The sequence below is a fragment of the Paroedura picta genome, unplaced genomic scaffold (assembly GCF_049243985.1).
Source record: "Paroedura picta isolate Pp20150507F unplaced genomic scaffold, Ppicta_v3.0 Ppicta_v3_sca22, whole genome shotgun sequence".
Classification (NCBI taxonomy): Eukaryota; Metazoa; Chordata; class Lepidosauria; order Squamata; family Gekkonidae; genus Paroedura; species Paroedura picta.
Genome location: NW_027518619.1, coordinates 3,577,254 through 3,596,460, shown reverse-complemented (window position 1 = coordinate 3,596,460; position 19,207 = coordinate 3,577,254). Strand labels below are relative to the sequence as shown.

Genomic DNA, 19,207 nt, shown 5'->3' with positions numbered 1-19,207 from the left:
TTCCATTTAAAGGATTCAGATGACAGCAATAACCTTGTGGTGACTGCAGTCACCATGATAGATGAGCTGTTTGGTTGTTTTCATCACATCGTGATTTGCCCTGAAAAAATCTTTTTATCTCCTATGAGTGGTACAAGCAAGACACCAAGGATGAACTATCATTATAAGAATGAGTTAAAAGGACACCTGAATCCCCCCATCCAGTCTTTTCTTAACTTTCCCTGCTTCAATTAATTACAATCTCATTTTGGATCTCTGTAAATTATTGACCACCAGATCATTTTTTGTAGATATTTTAAGCAAGCTACAGAAGGTATGATCTCTCAATTTTGTGTTTCCCCATGATCCCCTGTGACCACACAAAGATGTAAAAATTGTTGAAGGTCCTCCCAAGTTACAGCACGACCTACCAAAAATTATCTACCACAATTAGGCAGCTTTGCTGTGAAGCGGACACCTCTAATTTCTAACTTTTCCCCTTTCTTTCAGTTACCTGAGATTGGCCCTTTTGGTATACACAGCTCAAACTGAAGCCAGTATCCCTTTAATTCGCATTCTGATCCCACACTCTGCATATTTCTTTTTTCTCCTATTTTACTCATCTAAGTTACAGAGTACTACTCTGCATATTCTAAAATCACACTCTTGGGGTTCTCTCCTGAGTTCCTACTGAGTATGGGATATGATCAGGCCAAAGAAGTTAAGCAGAGATTGACCGACATAGAACACCAACAGGACCTAGCTAATAATCCATCTTTCATTATTAGTGAACCCAATAGATATTCATCTTTCCCTATGACATATCTGGCCAAGCTTGAAGTACCTAGTCATAGGAGGGCCTTCACTTTGGCACGCTGTGATGCCTTCCCTTCGGCGGTATTAGAAGGAAGATACAGGAAAACACCCTATACCGAAAGGAAATGCACCTGTGGCTCTGGACATGTAGAAACCATGGAACATGTTCTCTTTCAATGTCGATTCTATAATGAGATTCGAAATAGTCTAATTCTTCCGCTGCTAGGCAGATTCCCAGGGTGATCAGGAGAATTTTACATTTCTCTGCTGCTTGCAGATATAGAAAATAATACAACTTATAGAGTTGCCAAGTTATGCACAGCAGCGATCAAAATTCGTAATAGATTGGTCTGTTTTAAGTGAACTGGACAGCTGTGTTTATCTACCTTATTCTATTTTCTATTGTTATCTTTTAAGATGTTTTAATTTCTGGTTTTAATGGATGTTTCTGTATCATCTTATGCTGGTCTATGACCATAATAAAGAATATCTATCTATCTATCTACTCTGCAAATTAATTAGAAAAACTGGATTGCTGAGTTTTTTTTGTGCTGCTGGCTGGTCTCTGCTCATTGGTCAGTTTCAAGTCAGGGTGCCTTTTGAAACTGTAAGGAAAGATTTTTAAAGCTGCTTTCACTACCTAGTAGCCATCTTAGTAGAAGGTTTCCCTCCCTTCATCATATTTAAACTTTTGTACTGCTTAAGCATTTAAATATTTTTATAATCCCACCTTAAGTCTAACGCAAATTAAGATTTAGCATTAAGTGTCAAAACTATAGACAAGCTATTCATGTGGATACCCTCCAGCTGCTATGGTTCGGACACCAACACTGAACGATGCTTGCAAGACTTAAGGGAGGCTTATAAAAAAATTAAAGGCTTAAACAGGATTGGACAAGATGAAGAGGGGGAAGCCTTCTACTAAGATGGCTACTCAGAAATGAAAGCAGTTTTAAGACTCTCTCCTAACAATTTCAAAAGGCACCCCTTGCTTGAAACTGATCAGTGAGCAGAGACTGTGCCACAACGTTGGTGGTGGAGTTTTGGCCTTCGGGGAAGGGGGGGGGAATCTAATGGAATCGTTCTGCTTGTGAATTTCCTTTGCCTTGAGAGCCAAGAAAGGCGAAAAACCAGGGCTTTTAAAAGAAATGGTCGTGGAGCAAATGAAAAACAAACTGAGCCCTGAAGGGAGTTAAATCCATCCAGAAGGAAAACGAAAGAACAACTACCTGCGAAGTGAAAGTGAGTTGGCATGTAGAAGAGAAATATACACCCAAGGGAAATGCACGGTAAAAGCAAAGGGAAACACTAATGCATAAAAGGCCACTGTGTTAATAGGGGAGGAGAAAGGATACCTGCATATTTTCCAATCTAAACTTCACAGTAAATTAATTTGTGAGAAGCTGAAGCTTATTTTCTGAAGCTCCTTTTGCCCCATGATTCTTATTAAAATCCCAACAAGTCCTGGTTTCTAAGCCTCCATGGCTCCAGGAATGAAAAATAAAAATACAACGGTGGAAACTAAATATCGAGACCAAAAAGACAGCAAAAAGAACATACGTCTAGGGATCAAAATCAAAAATCAAAATCTGGCACAAACTTGGTGTAGTTTGGAGCCCCCAACTAATGTCTGGGGATGGACCCTTCCCTGAACTGGACAGCAGAGGGAAGCAACTGATGGCTGCACCCAACCTGCTGTTAGACTAAAATGGCTGAGAATAATTTCACTGGCCAGTTTCACACATACAGCCCAGCTGATGGGCACACCCAGTGAAATGGCTGCTGCCATTTACACCTAACAGTGGGCTGAGTTTACCTGTCAGCTACTAGTTTTAAATGGCTGTGAGCCATTAAACCTGTCCAGTTTTCTCCCCCTGCTTTCAGGGGGATCTGAACTGGTCAGATCATCTCTTGGTTTGGGGGCTGCCCCAAACTGAACTGGAAGTTTTAGGTTCGTGCCCCTTCCTACATAAGATTATTGCCCCTTCCTACATAAGATTATAAAACAAGGCACAACCTGTGCCTTGTTTTATTATGGGTTTGATGTAACCCAATTTATTTTATGTAAAATCTCTTTTCTCTTAAGGCATGCCAATAAAGGTTTCACGTAACGTAACACTAGGTAATTAAATGTGTAATAGTTACAATCTACTGCAATTTTAAAGGGCCAACTATAATTTTTCCATCATTTGAGCTCTTCAATTCCAGAATATTCTAGGCTAACTTCCCTAGCATGCAGACCATCTCCCCTAACTAGATCATGGCAGATGTCGGGGAACTGCCTCTTGTCCCCACTGGACTGCATTACACTTTTATCCTGTTGCTCTTCCAAAGAATGTCAGGGTGACATTCTTAATTTGCTTCTTCTATTTTATCTTTACCAACATACTTATGGGGTAGGCTGGAATGGAGGGGAAATGATTGAACCAAAGTCACAAAGGAAGAAAATATGTGAATTTTGATCTCAACCAGGTTCTCTATCTAGATCACCACATTCAGCTAAAAACCAGTATTCTGCCAGCAGGGGATTCCTCCAAGGACCCACCAGATCTCTACTCCAGCATTCTATGTGTTATCAGCATCTCAAAAAGGATGATTTTCCTTTCCATCCCCTTCTTTTTTAACTGACATTCCCCTGCACTTAGCATTCCATTGTCCAATAGCATATTCTGTACTCTCTAGGCTGCTTACTGAGGGGTGGGGTGGAGGGAAGCCCTCTAGTTAAGTCTTCCAAGTATACAGAAGAAGAAGAATTGGTTTTTATAACCCACTTTTCACTACATGTAGAATTCTCAAAGTGGCTTACGATTGCCTTCCCTTCCTCTCCCCACAACAGACACCCTGTGAGGTAGGTGGGGCTGACAGAGCCCTGACAGGACTGCTCTGTGAAAACAGCACTACCAAGGCTGTGACTAGCCCAAGGTCACCCAGCTGGCTGCATATGGAGGAGCGGGAAATCAAACCCAGCCAGATTAGAAACCACTTTTAACCACTGTATCACACAGGCTCAAAGACCCTTCTTTGTAGATGGTCCAGTTTGGTTACTTCCTGTTAGTTGTTTAGGGACCTTGGGTTGGGTCAGGGATAAATCACACACCCCAGCTAGCAGGGGCTTGAACAAGTTTCCCCCTCACATTAGAATAAAACAGATACCAAAAATATATAAAAACATACTAATTACTTAATTGGTACTTAACCAAAGGCCAAACACATGTACCATACACCTCCCTTTTCTTCTTAGTGAATTTAGAAAATCTTATTTTTCTACATGAGTATGGAAAAACTTCTCCCACACCTGTAAGTGACCCCAATGTGCATATATACATTATTTATGATCCTGAGATCAAACAACATTTTAACAGCAAAGTCTGTATCTAGTACACACTATGTATAGGCATTAAAGAAATTTCAAATTTAAAACCCCTCTTATACATGCTAAGTGTTAAAACTTTGGGTCATCAGTTTCCTTGTGGATAAAATCCTTAGCATGAAACTTGGCCACTTTAATGGAGGTCTGATTTGAATGATCTGCAAGGAGGTGGGATGTGTAAAATGTACCCAATCTTCCTGAGAACTGAGAATAGGGGTGAAGTATATGGAGAGCGCATGTCCTTGTAGAATTTACAGTGCAATCATTCATGCTTGTTTCGACTGTACTGACTGGCAGGGACAGAGGCATTGGGAGTATGGAATGAGAAGGTATCTCTCTCCTCAAGAAGTTCTGAGGGCAAAAGATTCAGTTGAGCCAGAGAAAAGGTTCTGTAGTATTTAGAGAGGCAGAAAGTTTTGAGTGCAATTCCCCATTGCCAGCTAGAAGTGTGCCAGCTAGAAGTGTGCCCAAACATAATCAACTCGGAGAGATGTTTATTGTTTTATTATTTTTTTGGCTCGTGGGGGCCCATGGTGGCAGACCGTTATCATTTGTTCTCAACAGTGTCCATCCAGACTTAGTGGTAGGTGACCCGGATGTGTTGCTTTCACATGAGCCACACAGTGTAGTAGCGGGGGGGGGGGGGGTTCAGCACAAAAACTGTTGACGATGAACAGGAGAACACGGTGACCGCATCCTAACTTGTACCATGTCAGACTCTTCTACTGCTGTCATAGTACTTGTCTGTCTGTATAGAATTGCTATGCTGAGACTGATTTTTGCCAAGAAATGATTTGAGGAGGAAGTGGTAAGCGTGTTTAAAGTGTGGCCTTCATGCCCCCTTTATAAGCCCCTTCAGGGCTTAGGACTCGATGCCCTACAGGTCCCACACATTTCTTATGATGTTCTACTGACTCTCCATAGGAACTCAGAGGAAAAAGAAGAGTTGGTTCTTATATGCCGCTTTTCTCTACCCGAAGGAGGCTCAAAGCGGCTTACAGTCGCCTTCCCTTTCCTCTCCCCACAACAGACACCCTGTGAGGTGGGTGAGACTGAGAGAGCCCTGATATCACTGCTTGGTCAGAACAGCATTATCAGTGTCGTGGCGAGCCCAAGGTCACCCATCTGGCTGCATGTGGGGGAGTGCAGAATCAAGCCCGGCATGCCAGATTAGAAGTCCACACTCCTAACTACTACACCAAACTGGCTTTAAATTTTAGAATCCTAGAGTTGGAAGACACCATACAGGCCATCTAGACCAGCCCCCTGCTCAGTGGAGATCAGCCTAAAGTATCCATGAGATCTGTCCAGCTGCTGCTTGAAGACTGCCAGTGAGGGAGAGCTCACCATCTCCTTAGGCAGCCTATTCCACTGCTGAACTACTCTGACGCTGAAAATTTTTTCCTGATATCCAGCCGGTACCGTTCTACGTGTCGTTTAAAGCCATTACTGCGGGTGCTACCCTCTACTGCCTACAGGAACCACTCCCTGCCCTTCTCTAAGTAACAACCTTTCAAATACTTCAAGAGAGCGATCATGCCTCCTCTCAACCTCCTCTTCTCCAGGCTGAACATTCCCAATTCCCTCAGCCTTGGTCCCTGGACCCTGGATCATCCTCCTCGCTCTCCTCTGTACTCTCTCTGTTTTGGTGAGCAGATAGATATTGAGGGAGGTGGAAGCACCACTAGTCACAGTTAGACAAGAATGTAAAAGCTCAGGCTGCAAAAAAAAAAAAAAAAAAAGATACCTTGCTCATCAAAAACAGTTTTGCCAGCACTTGGGAAACTGACCCTAATAAGCCAGTTACAGTAAACAGCACCTTCAGGCTCATAGTACACTTTTGATGTGGTTATCAGTGCTCACAGAATTTCTTGTTTGTACTCCAAAAATAAAGCCTTAATATCTCCAGGATTTCATAACCATGCTGAAGCTTGATGTGACAATCAACGCTACCTGCTAGAACTGTGAAATAAAAGCACATATGCAGAAAAGCTTGTGCATGAGGCGACACTGGGCAAAGCTACAGCAAATTTTGTCTTCGCACGTTTTAGAGCCCTTGTTGCTCAACTGATTTTTTCTCTTTTGGCATTATGTACCGATTTTATTTTTTTCACTTCTATAATTACGGCCCACTTTTCTTTACAAAGGAGATGTGAAGTGGGTTACGAGATTGTTCTCCTCCCCTCTGCTATACCCTGGTCAGGACCTTGTAAGGTAGCTTAGGCTAAGAGTCTGTGACCGGCCCAAGGTCATCCAGCAAGCTTCCATGGCACGGGTGGGGAGTCAGACCTGGGTCTCTCGTATCCCATATGTCCAACCTTAACATCATGCTGGCTTCACCATGTACTGCAACACTTTAGTCCAGGGGTATTCAACCTGTGGTCCTCAAGATGTTCATGGACTACAATTCCCATGAGCCCCTGCCAGCAAATGCTTAACATCAGGCTGGCTTCACCATGTACTGCAACACTTTAGTCCAAGGGTATTCAACCTGTGGTCCTCCAGATGCTCATGGACTACAATTCCCATGAGCCCCTGGCAGGGGCTCATGGGAATTGTAGTCCATGAACATCTGGAGGACCACAGGTTGAATACCCCTGCTTTAGTCCACAACAGTTAATGGCTTCTAACTCAGGAAAGTGGATGGTGACCAGCGCCTTTGGAATTTTCAACATATAAGCTGGCACAGATTGGAGTTTGGTGAGCCACCCAAATCATTTTATTTTGGGTGGCTCACAGAATTTCTATTTCAAGACACTGCTGCGTAAAACAACAGGAAGCTTGCAGGCATTCTGGTGCCAAACCTCAGAAAGAGCCTGGCAATTCGGTTTGCACTAAAAGGATCCCGATTAAGAGGTATCCACTCTTGCCTGCACAGACATCTTTGATATTTGTATGATGGAAAGGACGAAAGGGCACGTTTGCAAAATCAATTGTGCACTTTTACCACATATGTCATTTATTACACAGTGGAAAACCGTTAAATGCACAGTAGTTGTGCCAAGTGGCATTACGCTTTTAACAGCTTTATTCGTTTAACAGCTCCAGCTCTCATTATATTTTGCCATGTGGTACATGAGATTTTTATTCCTTTAACAGTGTACAAGGGGCTCCATGGCATTTTCCTTTTCTGCATTTCATATTGTGCAAAAGAGGGGTTTGCCCCTTTTTGTGTGAACATTAATCCAGAGGCTCTCCTGAGAACAAGTGGGGCACCTAAAGATACAGTGAATTAGAAAGGGTAAAATAATATGAGGAGGAGAGAGGCAGGTCCCTCTACCTGTATTGTTGTACAAATCCACAGTGATGTAGTAGTAATACCGTATCTGTATCTGTTATCTGTATCTGTTTCCTGTTCCCTGTAAACTGCCCTGAGCCTTCGGAGGAGGGCCGTATATAAATATAAATAAATAAAGACTGTCTATGTTTGTGCAAATGGTCCTAGAAGCTCCCTTTTCGTTCCTTTGCGTTTCCAGTGTTTCAGGATGTGCCCGTGTCATCTATTCACTCACACACATAAGCTTAAAACCGTGACCAACCCAGCCTACAGAAGAACCAAACTGCTGTGACTGTTAAAGGTCCTCACTTTACTGAGGGGGGGGGGGGGAATTCAGACACGCTATCCATTTGTTTCTTTGTAACTTTCTTTTAGAGGTGAATGATCAGATTATGTTTTTGCTAGCGACTCCATGCAGAAGAAGAAATCATCAGGAGCTACAAAAACATGATGGATTCTCCAGAGATGATGATTATTGTCCTCGTTATAACTGCAGAAACAGCTGGACTTTTATTAGTGGGGGGGCGGGGGGAAGGGATGGGTCTAATTTCAACCTCAAATGCTTTCTCTTTTCCTGAAGAAAGAAAGTAAAAGAAAAAGAGCCCTTGACTCACCTGACTTTTGTTGGCCGCCACTTTGGCAAACAGAGCCTGAGACACCTTGGCCCTTTTCATCTCCTGTTGGATCTCGTCATAAATGGCAGCTGTGATGTTGACGTTGGCTCCTTCCACCTTAATGGGGAGGTCTGTTGTCGGTGTCGAGGTTTTGGCCTACCGAGAGACCATGAAAATAATAATTAAAAAAAGTGCTGCTTTCAGCCCAGCCATCTGTGCAGAAATTATCAAAGGATTTCAGTCAGCTGATGCCAAACTGCATTAGCTACAGAGGGACACTTCCTGTCCATTATTCTAATCAGGTTAATTGTGATTGGAAATAATTGCAGAGCATTCCTATAGGACACACACAGCTACCCCCCCCCCCCCCGGAATCTCACACATACACCTCTCTCTCCTTCTTTCACTAACACATACAGAAATATATATGCTGGAAAAAACTGAATGGCTACCCAATTGGAGGTGTTAGGATTCAAACAGTTACCTGATTCAATTAGCTACAACAAATACAATATATACGTGTTTGAATTTTTGCCCCCCCCCCCAAATCTCCCCCCTCCCAGTATACCTTAGAGGAAGAGCCTATTCTCCCAGAAAAAATGAATAAATGCATAGAGGTCTCTAAATAATAAATTATTACTCAATTTAATGCACTCCCTCACGACTGTCTCATCCTTTATTAAAGCTATATGTATGTATGGTTTCCCATCATTATGCTGGCCAGACAGTCACCTAATTTCACCTAGGAAATCAGCGGAAATGAAAAGACAGTGATAACGCCGGGCTCGTCAGTGGGTTTTGATTGCTGCCCTTGGTCTCCAACAGTCATATTGCTGTTCTGTGAATTCCGTCGTACTCCCCTTTTAATTGAATGGTTTCCAATCAACTTCTGTGACAAATGAAGGACAATAAACCGGTGAAGGCCGGGACTACCTGATACTGAGCCAGGGAAGTTCGGGAATGGAGACGGAAAGGCAACTGATACTAGAAGCATCCTGGAGATGCGCTCAGGCAGGCTGTTGGGTCAGAAGTATCAGATCCATGTCCAGAAGTGCCTTGGAAACCAACCAGATATGGGAGGTATAATCCTTCAAGAGTCAAAGCTCCTTTCATCAGATAAAAGAGGTCTGACTCTCAAGAGCTTAGACCCTGAGGATCTTGTTGACCTCTAAGGCAAGGGTAGTCAACCTGTGGTCCTCCAGATGTTCATGGACTACAATTCCTATGAACCCCTGCCAGCAAATGCTGGCAGGGGCTCATGGGAATTGTAGTCCATGGACATCTGGAGGACCACAGGTTGACTATCCTTGCTCTAAGGTGCTGCTGGACTCAAACCCACTACTTCTACTGCAGGCCAACACGGCCACCTCAGAAGTATGTTAATGAAACTGTCAGATGACTGGCACAGTATACCTAACTATCATTTTACTGCTGATCACACACACCAAGGACAAAACTTATTAAGGAGCTCAAGCAACACACTTGGGCCAAACATGAGATCTGGTGTTGTCATTTCCTCCGTGCTGGTACCATAAAACTACCTGATATAGAGATGGCACTGAATATTTAGTCTTTCTGTGATCAAAGAGTCATGTAGGTTTGCTGTTCGAAAAGAAAAATCAGCTTTTGCTGAACTGTCCTTAAAGCAGGATAACCCAATTTTTGTTAACTATGCAGTCCTACAGAGTAACTCTGCAAAGGTGCCCCATTATAAACACAGGAGGGGGAGGGGGCACTCACTGGCAAACCACCCCGTATTGAGTCTGCCATGAAAACGCTAGAGGGCGTCACCCCAAGGGTCAGACATGACCCAGTGCTTGCACAGAGGATACCTTTACCTTTAACCTTGCTGACATCAGCCTTGCGGTAATGGCCCTTTCCTAATTTCTCTCCATTTCCATCAAATAACCTCCCCAAAATAGCAGGAACCAGCAATTGAACCTTTCCAAGTTCACCTTCAATGGATTTGGACTCTCTTTTACTACACCAGTTTGGCACTGCTTAACAGCGGCTCTTCAACTTAACCATCGTGAACTGAGGATGTCAACGAAAAGGACAGGAAAGGTACACACTAGGAAAAGGGTAATATTCTATTTCTCAATACTCTCTCATAGTGCCCACCCCACTGCAAAGCATATCACAGATTGGTAGCTATGGAAACCACGTTTGGTATGGTATAGAATTAACTTTGGCAACAGGAAACAAATTTGTCTTTAAAATACATTTTCTCCTGTGACTGGAACAAACAGAATGATGTTACGTAAAAGCTAATAAGTTGACTTCTGCCTATACAGGCATGGTTATCATCGAGAGGCCCATCTGCCTCCTGGGTGGGGGAGAACCAGTTGTGTGTATCCACAAGAAGGCTAAGCCAGCATCACGGAAGCATGGCCACTTCTGCTGCTGTGCTCCTTCCCTCTGCAGGATCTGTGCTGCTTTCTCCTTTCCCTCCTCCCCACTCTTGCTTTCGCATAACCCAGAAAAAAAACCTCTCAAAATCAGGCTTCTGTCCTTTTCTACTCTAGCCGGTTAAGGGTGACTAAAGAGACACAATACAGGGATAAGTAATTAGTATGTTAAAAAGCAATTTTCAAATGCTGTCAACTCTTGGTGTGTGTGGGGGGGAATGGTAACTGGAGGATTAGAAACATACCTCAACTAAAACGCCACTCCATCCCACCCATCCCCTGCAATGGGCAGAAGGGGCAGAGTTTGCAGGAAGCCCATCTGGGTGCACAGGGGCAGGGAGTGAAGTCTTAAAGGGCCCTCCAGGCCTGTCCTCTGTTGTTGCTCTGCCACCCATCATGGCAAGCCAACCTCCTTTCCAATATTCAGAGAAACCACTGCAGGTTGCCTGTTTGGGAGCTGAGTAAGAATCTTTTGACCTGTAAGGTTTCATTGGCTGCATGATCAAGGAGGGGAGGCCATCAATGACTGTACACCACCTTGCTGTACTGGCTAGGAGTGCAGATTTCTAATCTGGCGTGCCGGGTTTGATTCCGCACTCCCCCACAAGCAGCCAGCTGGGTGACCTTGGGCTCTCCACAGCACTGATAAAGCTGTTCTGACTGAGCAGGAATATCAGAGCTCTCTCAGCCTCACCCTCTCACAGTGTCTGTTGCGAGGAGAGGAAAGGGAAGGCACTTTGAGAATCCTTCGGGTAGAGAAAAGCAGCACATAAGAACCAGCTCTTCTTCTTCTTCTTCTTCAGTAATATCAGGGCTCTCTCAGCCTCACCTCCCTCACAGGGTGTCTGTTGTGGGGAGAGGAAAGGGAAGACAATTGTAAGCCGCTTTGAGACTCCCTTGTGTAGAGAAAAGCATCATATAAGAACCAACTCTTCTTCTGTTCTGAAGATTGCAGGAACATAGTTCACTCAAGACCTAGCAAGCTGCGGGTCAGAGTTTGTGCAAGTTTGCCCAATGGTGAGAGAAATGCTGGTCAGACTGGTTGTATTGTATGTGAATAGCTTAGCAAGCATGTTGAAGCATCAGTCAATAGGGTGAAGAAGAAAACTTCAGACCAAAAACTGGGGGCCACTCAAGGGGACGCGACTGGACTCCTTTGATAGGCATTATATAAAGAGCTCACAGCTTGGGAGAAGGGACAGAGCACCTCCCTTAAGCACTAGCAAATGCTTGGCCAGGAAGAACCCAGGCTATATGCAATTTGACAGCCTTGGAGCCCGGGTGGCCAGGTCTGAAAAATCAGAGTTCCAGGATTCAGTGCTACTAAAAGAAGAAGGAGGGTTGGTTCTTATATGCCACTTTTCTCTACCCGAAGGAGTCTCAAAGCAACTTCCAATTGCCTTCCCTTTCCTCTCCCCACAACAGACACCCTGTGAGGTGGGTGAGGCTGGAAGAGCCCTGATATTCCTGCTCGGTCAGAACAACTTTATCAGTGCTGTGGGGGAGCCCACGATTACCCAGCTGGTTGCATGGGGGGGGAGGGAGGGCACAATTGAACCCGGCTTGCCAGATTAGAGGTCCGCACTCCTAACCACTACACCAAGCTGGCTAAAAAGTACTGCACACACCATGCCCTAAGTTTACCAAATGAATTATCTAATTAAGGAAACGTTTCAGAATAAAATTCTTCTTTTAGAAAAAAAATCAAACCCCGAGCTGGTAGTGTTCTCTTTTACCTGCTAGGTAATTACAAATTGATTATTTTATTATCTGCAGTCAAACCGATTCTCAGTTGGTTTTCATCCTTTTTATCACAACCCAAGCACGATATTTACTCAATGCCTGTAGAGCAACATAGCCTGCACTCCTCCAAATAACAGTTCTGAAGTTTGATTTTGGGTCTCAAACAAGGAACGACATGTCATCATGTTCCCCCCCCCCACCCCCAAGTACTGGCAGACACCAGGTGGCAATGCCTCCCAGCCTCTGCTCTCAGCCTTCATCTTGTTTTGCCCTGCAAAAAGGAGAGAGCTTACTACCACCCCATCTGTGATCCCAACATGAGTACCTGGTACTGATCTTGCCTCTTGGGCAGGGGTATAAGGGAGCAGGCTGGTCTTTAGACATCTCAGTCCCAGATGTTTAAGGCTTTATTATGATTTAACACTAGCACTTTGAATTACACTCAGATACAAACCAGTTAAATTCCTTAAAGGCAGGTGTAATGTGCTCCAGGCACCAAGTCCCAACGTGGATACCCTGTTCTGAACCAGCTATATCTTCTAAGCACATAGTGCCATAGGCAGACTCCTTGCTTACACTGCTCTAGTTGCTGCTAAGAGGTTGGCTTCCCACCAGCTAGAAGTGACTGCAGCAGTTCCTTGTTAGCATAGCAACTAAGGGTCATCGCTGAGAAAACCAATCTGATACACACAGGGATTGAAAGGCACAAACAAAGCTGAGAACACGCAGGGGCTGTCCCCTTTTGTTGTAAATAAATGCTCTGAGGCATTCAGTGGAGACCCACAGGAGGAGTATTTCTCAGCACTGCCCACACAGCACTGGAGGTATACATCAGCCCCGTCTGGAGTTTGAGATCATGGCCAATGGGAGAAGTATGCTCTGGTACTTGAATTCTTTCATGTAATCCGTTGCAGTTCATTCTTTATATTTGCAGCATTAGTAAGCAAGAAACCTATGGGGTTTACCCAGGAAGGATTGCTGGAAGACAACAGATCCTTCTTAGCAGCAGCTCCAAATCTGCAAAAGATTAGACTTCCAGGTCACATTTGGGTACCCCACCTGAGGAAATCCTGATAAGGCATGTTGTATGACACCTGGCTGTAGGGTTTTTTTAAGCCAAAGGACTGTTCTGAAAGCAATCATAAGAGGGTTGAACCTTACCTGGGGGGTTCTGGAGGAACTTGGACTGCTGGCAGCTGAAGACACCATGCTCACACTGGAATTCATACTCCTCTCTCTCTCATCCTGATATATACGATCTCGTTCTGTCTCAGGCAGGTTGAGGAAATTCTGCATTGCCCTCAGGTTTACCAGGAGGGACTGGGAGGCTGTTCTAGGGTCTTCTTCTTTACGCAGGATCTCTGATAGCAATCCCTGGTTCAAAAAATTAAAAAAAAGACCAAGTCTTTTTAAAAATTTGTTTGCCGAAAACTAGCCAGGTTGCAAAGCTGAGACCCTTCGCGAGTTGTCGAAGCGCAGGGAAAGGTTTCGTAGAAGCAAGTTTCATTTTTTCTGGGAACTCTGGTTTATTAGGGAGCGACTCTGTTTAGATTCAGTCATCCATTTAAGAGCAATCTGAACACAGAGGTGCCAGAGAGGCAGGTGGGCAGTAGGACGCCGTTCTACAACTGCAATTATAGCCAGGTGCCTCCTGCAAATATTTTAGGAACTATTGGTGTGTGCTCTGTCTCTCTCTCTCTCTCTCTCTGTCTCTGTCTCTCTCTCTCACGCTCTCTTCCTCCCTCCTTCCCCTGCTTGAGGCTGGAAACACTTGGCAGCCCCGTTCATCTTCAGGAATCTGCCAAGTTTGGTAAATTTAGTTCAGACATTTAAACAGCACAGGAGACTTATGAAGAAAAATGTTTGGCAGGGTTTGGACGTTCCAGTTCATTCACTGCGAACTTGTCGGCTCTTGCTAATGGGAGAGAGAAAATGCTGCAAATATGAGGAATTCTCTAGATGGGATACCTTAAAAATTAATAATCTGAAATTTTTCTCGCTGCTTCACTTAAGAGAGTCGGGAGGTGGCACTGACCATAGTTATCACACACCTCTGAGCTTTTTTTTACATGAAAGAAATCAGGGGTTGGGTTGCGCGTCTTTGAATATTACACATATTGGAACCTGCAGAATGCTAGCCAAGGTCCTGATATAGTGCTTAAATGTTCTATCACACTGTATCTTTATGTTTTGATGTAACGGTGTTGCTACCATGCCTCTTTCCTCCGAAAAATGCCTCTTTCCTCCGAAAAATGATAATTGCCCATTAGCCCACTGTGTGCTCTCAATACTATACAATTACAGGTAAAGTCAGAACCCTGTGGCCACACAACCAATCTAGGTCACGCATGCAGAAACCTCACAAATAACTGGTCAGGCAGCAGTCACTCAAGCAGTCACTCAAGTTCATAGGCTTCCTTCCCGCACCCCGCTGCTTGAAATCTATCCCCTTTTATTTAATAAAACATATATACACACTTTCCTCATAATTCAAGGCAAATCACAATAGTTTTTTTTTAATTCTACTTAAAAGCATAATAACGTAACACACACCCATCTCTCCCTCCCTTCCCTATCTAGATAATATTTAACCTTCTAGTCCTCTCTGAAGCCCTGGCAAACTGGCCGGCCTTGAAGCACCTCCTGGAGGTCTCCAAGGAAGGCCCCCCCTCCCCACCTATTCAGGAAGCCAATTCCACAGAGCCGGAGCCATGGTGGATAAGGCCTGGATCAGGCTTTCTCAGCCAGGGTTTCATGATATGACCATATATGGTCATGTTGACGGCCCCCTCCCCTCCCAAAATGGCCAGTGATGAGCCTGGAGGTGGTGGGAAGGGAAGGGGCCCCAGGTGTGCATGTACACAGCTATGATTCCCAACCCTAGGTTGTATGATTTCTGGGGTTTCTTGAAGCCTGGAGAATATTTCAGGGGGTTTCTCAAGGGTAAAAAAGTTGAGAAAGGCTGGCCTGGGCTTTGGTTGATGCCAGACTGGTCACCCTAAGTGGTGGGATAGCCAACAGAGCAATGCCCAGAGATTGCAGTTGGCACACAAGGACATATTGTCACCCGTCTTTGTCTCTCCCCCCTTGGCTGTTTTATAGCAGACACTATCAAACTGGACTGTGCTTCCCAACCAAGAACTTACATCGGAGAGCTACAGCAGCAGAACACACATACTCTGCCCTCCCCCTCCAAATCACGGCCTTACAGTCTAAACACACATATTGAATCTTACACCTCGGTACTACAGAACTGTCTTGGCTACCAAACCTGGCCAAAGAAGAGACATAAACTTGGCATATATTGTTAAGTGATCAAGTAGTGGTTAGGAATGCAGATTTCTAATCTGGCGAGCTGGGTTTGATTCCGCACTCCCCCACAAGCGGCCAGCTGGGTGACCTTGGGCTTGTCACGGCGCTGATAAAACTGTTCTGACCAAGCAGTGATATTAGGGCTCTCTCAGCCTCACCCACCCCACAGGGTGTCTGCTGTGGGGAGAGAGGAAAGGAAAGGTGAATGCAAGCCGCTTTGAGCCTCCTTCGGGGAGAGAAAAGCAGGATATAAGAACTACCACTACTACTACTTCTCCTTCTCCTCCTCCTCCTTCTTCTGAGGATGGAGCAGAGTTGTTCTCTCTTGCCCCGGAAAGACGGACCAGAACCAATGGGATGAAATTAATCCAAAAGAAATTTTGCTTAAACATCCGGAAGAAGTTCCTGACAGTGGTGGGTTTTGAAATGTTCAAAAACTTTGAACATTTTTAAACAGGCTGGATAGCCATCTGACGGAGAGGCTGATCCTGTGATGGTTCAAGGGGGTGGCAGGTTACAGTGGATGAGTGATAGGGTTGTGAGTGTCCTGCATAGTGCAGGGGGCTGGACTAGATGACCCAGGAGGCCTCTTCCAACTCTGTGATTCTATTCTATGATTCCTTTATGATAAAAGCAATGCTTACAATATACTCAAGGCATAATCAGCCAATAATACCAAAGAACATCATAACTATGATCAAGTGAGTTGACAGTAAAGCTGTGAATGCAGCCATTCTGCATGTGGCTCTAACTGTTTAAAAATAGTTGACAACCAACAGGTCAGGCTGCAACACCTAGTATTTGTAAAAGGATTATTCAACCAAACACAGTCCAAGTAGACACAATGTTGGGAGAAATTCCAAGTCTACCATGGTAGCTTTTAAAAACAAATTGTAAAAGCAGTTGGGAGGAAGACTGGACTGCATCAACTCTGCAATTTTCATTTCCACCTTTTTTGCTGTTCGGGGTTTTGTGCTGACAGTACCTGCCTAACAAGAACCTGTAATACATGCAGCTACCATCGAGAAAAAACTATTGCATCGCCATTAACAGACTTCGATATTCTAATCATTGACCATAAGCAATTTTTTTTACTCTAATTCCTTTACAAATCGAAAGTCGAATGCTTCCTTATCTTCTTAGTTAACAATTAGCTAACTGGAAATAAAATCAGCCCATAAATATTTGAATAAAGAAGAAGCTGTTATTATGGACAAGGAGTAACCCCTGGCCATAGCTTAGGAACTATCTTCACAACAGATTCCAGTGTTACAGACCTTAACTACATTGTTACAGTTGCTCCTCTATACTCCCATCTTCCTCCAAAAGGAAATTCAGCTGGAGAGGGAGGAGCAAGGAGTAGTATCCAGTGCTCTCAGTCTCTGTACAGATTACTTTCAGTTGAGGATACAGAGTGCAAAGTTCAGCCTATTGCACATCAGGTCCACTTGGGCCCACTCTGATCTATAGCATTTAACACTGGGAAGCTGGCTGTGTAATCAAGGCTGTATCCTGTGTGATCGAGGTCACTGTATCCTTACAGGAGAATATAGTTCCAGCTTTCTGGAAAGAGACAGATGTTACAAGCCATCACTTTAAGAGCCTTTTCAACTTCTCCAACCTGGAAAATAGGGCTGAACATCACCCATCCTCAGAGGAAACTAATTTTCTGAGCCCAGTTCAATCATTATTTCAGTTGTACTGAATGGAGGCTAAAATCTCAGGGTCTTTACAGAAGATGGTGTTCGTTGGTTGTTGTTTGAGGGCATCCCTCTGCTGTTCAACAACTGCATGGAATTCCTTGGATTAATAGACTACAGGTCCCTGGGGCAATTCCCCCCCCCCCCATTTGTCTATTCTCGTCAGATTTGGGAGCAGAAAGTGATGTCCTAGAATGGGAGCCTTGGAGATGTAACTAAGCTAAAGTTGAATACAGAAATATATTATTGGTGTTTATCTGGTGGTGGAGGAGCTGTGAGTCCCAGATGGGTCATACTCCCCTGGAAGACCCAAGAGGATAAGAAGATCAGGTCCCAACTAAATAAAGGATGATGATAACTAGACCGGAGACAAGACTTTAGTACTGTGGGAGGAATTCAGAAATACCAAACTATTTCCCTAACCTGGGCTCTGTTGCGTGTGTATTTTTAGACCTTCCCCATGGTGTCTTTTCAGATCTGAAAGGGCCTTGAGGACCCCAGAATGAAGCAAGTAGGGAAGTAGCCTGCATATGAATAGCCTATTCATGAGCAATTGAAGTCTCAAAAAAATCTATTTCCTTGCAAGGTTGAATAGATTACTCTAACAGACTGTGTTGATAATCTGTGGCAAGGAGATGACAGAGTGATAGAAAAGTCAATAAAGCAGAATACTGTGGGAGCACCTATCATTTATGTTGATATAATTCAGAGCCACTAGTCTATATAAAAATTAACCAACAATCAGCATCACAAAAAAATTAAAATAAAGTGATACCAAATAATCTGTTCAGCCTTTTCTCACCTGCAACAAATTAGGCATTCAATATGCAAAGCATCTTCCTTCAAGAAAAACAAACGATCATGATTTCATTTAATTGTAATTTAATGAGGCATAATTTATTTTTAAAGTGATATACACCAGGTGTGTGGTAAAGGAACTCGCCCAGCCAAACAAACCGAAGCACTGCTATTTTTGAAAAAAAAAATGCCTAAAGTTAGCGGAAGACTGTTTTCATTTCTGCAAAATATGTTTCTGCTACAGGGTACAAGCTGGAGGAGGGAACCCACAACATTTCTTAAACATTCCATCCGCTAAATTAGTTCATTCCCCGTACAGACGTTTCCCCTCCCACTTTATTTAAACTGGACAAACTATGAAGTAACTAGTCACGCAAATCTAGAACGCCAACCCTACGTGGAATTATGAAGGTCAGAGAACAAGGTGGTTTACAACACAAGCCAGGCACACAACATGAAAGCTACAATAAAGACTGAAGCCTGCAATCGAACTTTTACTGGTCACATATTTGCCTATACCCATTAAGGCAGCTCATTAATATAGTGTCTTAAACTGGGATGCTTTTATGGGAATTGTCTTCTACCCTCAACAATAGTGTTTTAAAATAGACTTCTAACAAATGGGGAAGACAGAAAATGTGATACTTACAGGATCTGATTGTAAACAAAGCTGTGCGGAGTCAAGATTAGTTATCACACATCCGCAGCTCCATTTACATTTGAAACTTCTATCAATTGCTGCATTTTCTTTTAAAATTATAAATGGAATCAATAAAGATCTTTATTTTTAAACTCAAAGTGGAGGAAAAGACAGCTCCAACTCAAATACAAAACTTCCAGAGGGGAAAAAAAACCCCAGAATACTTAAAAGTGTTTTTGAAGTGAAAGGAAGCATGGGCTCAAAGAAGTTTCTTCAAAATGCTTGGTGCAATCTCTTAGGGTTACACATAATATGGCTTCAAAATCTTGATTATGGGTTTAACTGCTTACGCTTACAGAACCTCTGAGAAATCACAGACAGCTCAAAGTCAGAACATTCTACACAAGATCAGAAAGCTGATATAAACTGAAACAAATTTAGGCTCCCTTTACACATTATAGTATGATTATGCCATTGTAACATGTCAAGAGGCCTTCAACTACAAGAAAGACGGCACTGCTGCATCATCATTGCCACTCGCTGGTTGTGT

General features: G+C 43.7%; 1 protein-coding gene across 3 annotated transcripts in view; it reads right to left on the bottom strand.

Moving 5' to 3' along the window:
- The window catches only part of LOC143828385 (DNA-binding protein SATB2), a 179,914-nt gene that overhangs the window by 51,641 nt on the left and 109,066 nt on the right, over positions 1 to 19,207 (bottom strand). For 2 of the 3 annotated variants that reach the window (XM_077318779.1, XM_077318780.1), the window contains 2 exons: positions 13,369 to 13,581; positions 8,057 to 8,212 (listed from right to left, as the gene is read on the bottom strand). In XM_077318779.1, the coding sequence (XP_077174894.1) occupies positions 8,057 to 8,212; positions 13,369 to 13,581 (369 nt within the window). The remainder of the gene's footprint in view (positions 1 to 8,056; positions 8,213 to 13,368; positions 13,582 to 19,207) is intronic. The other variant, XM_077318782.1, reaches the window with a different exon arrangement.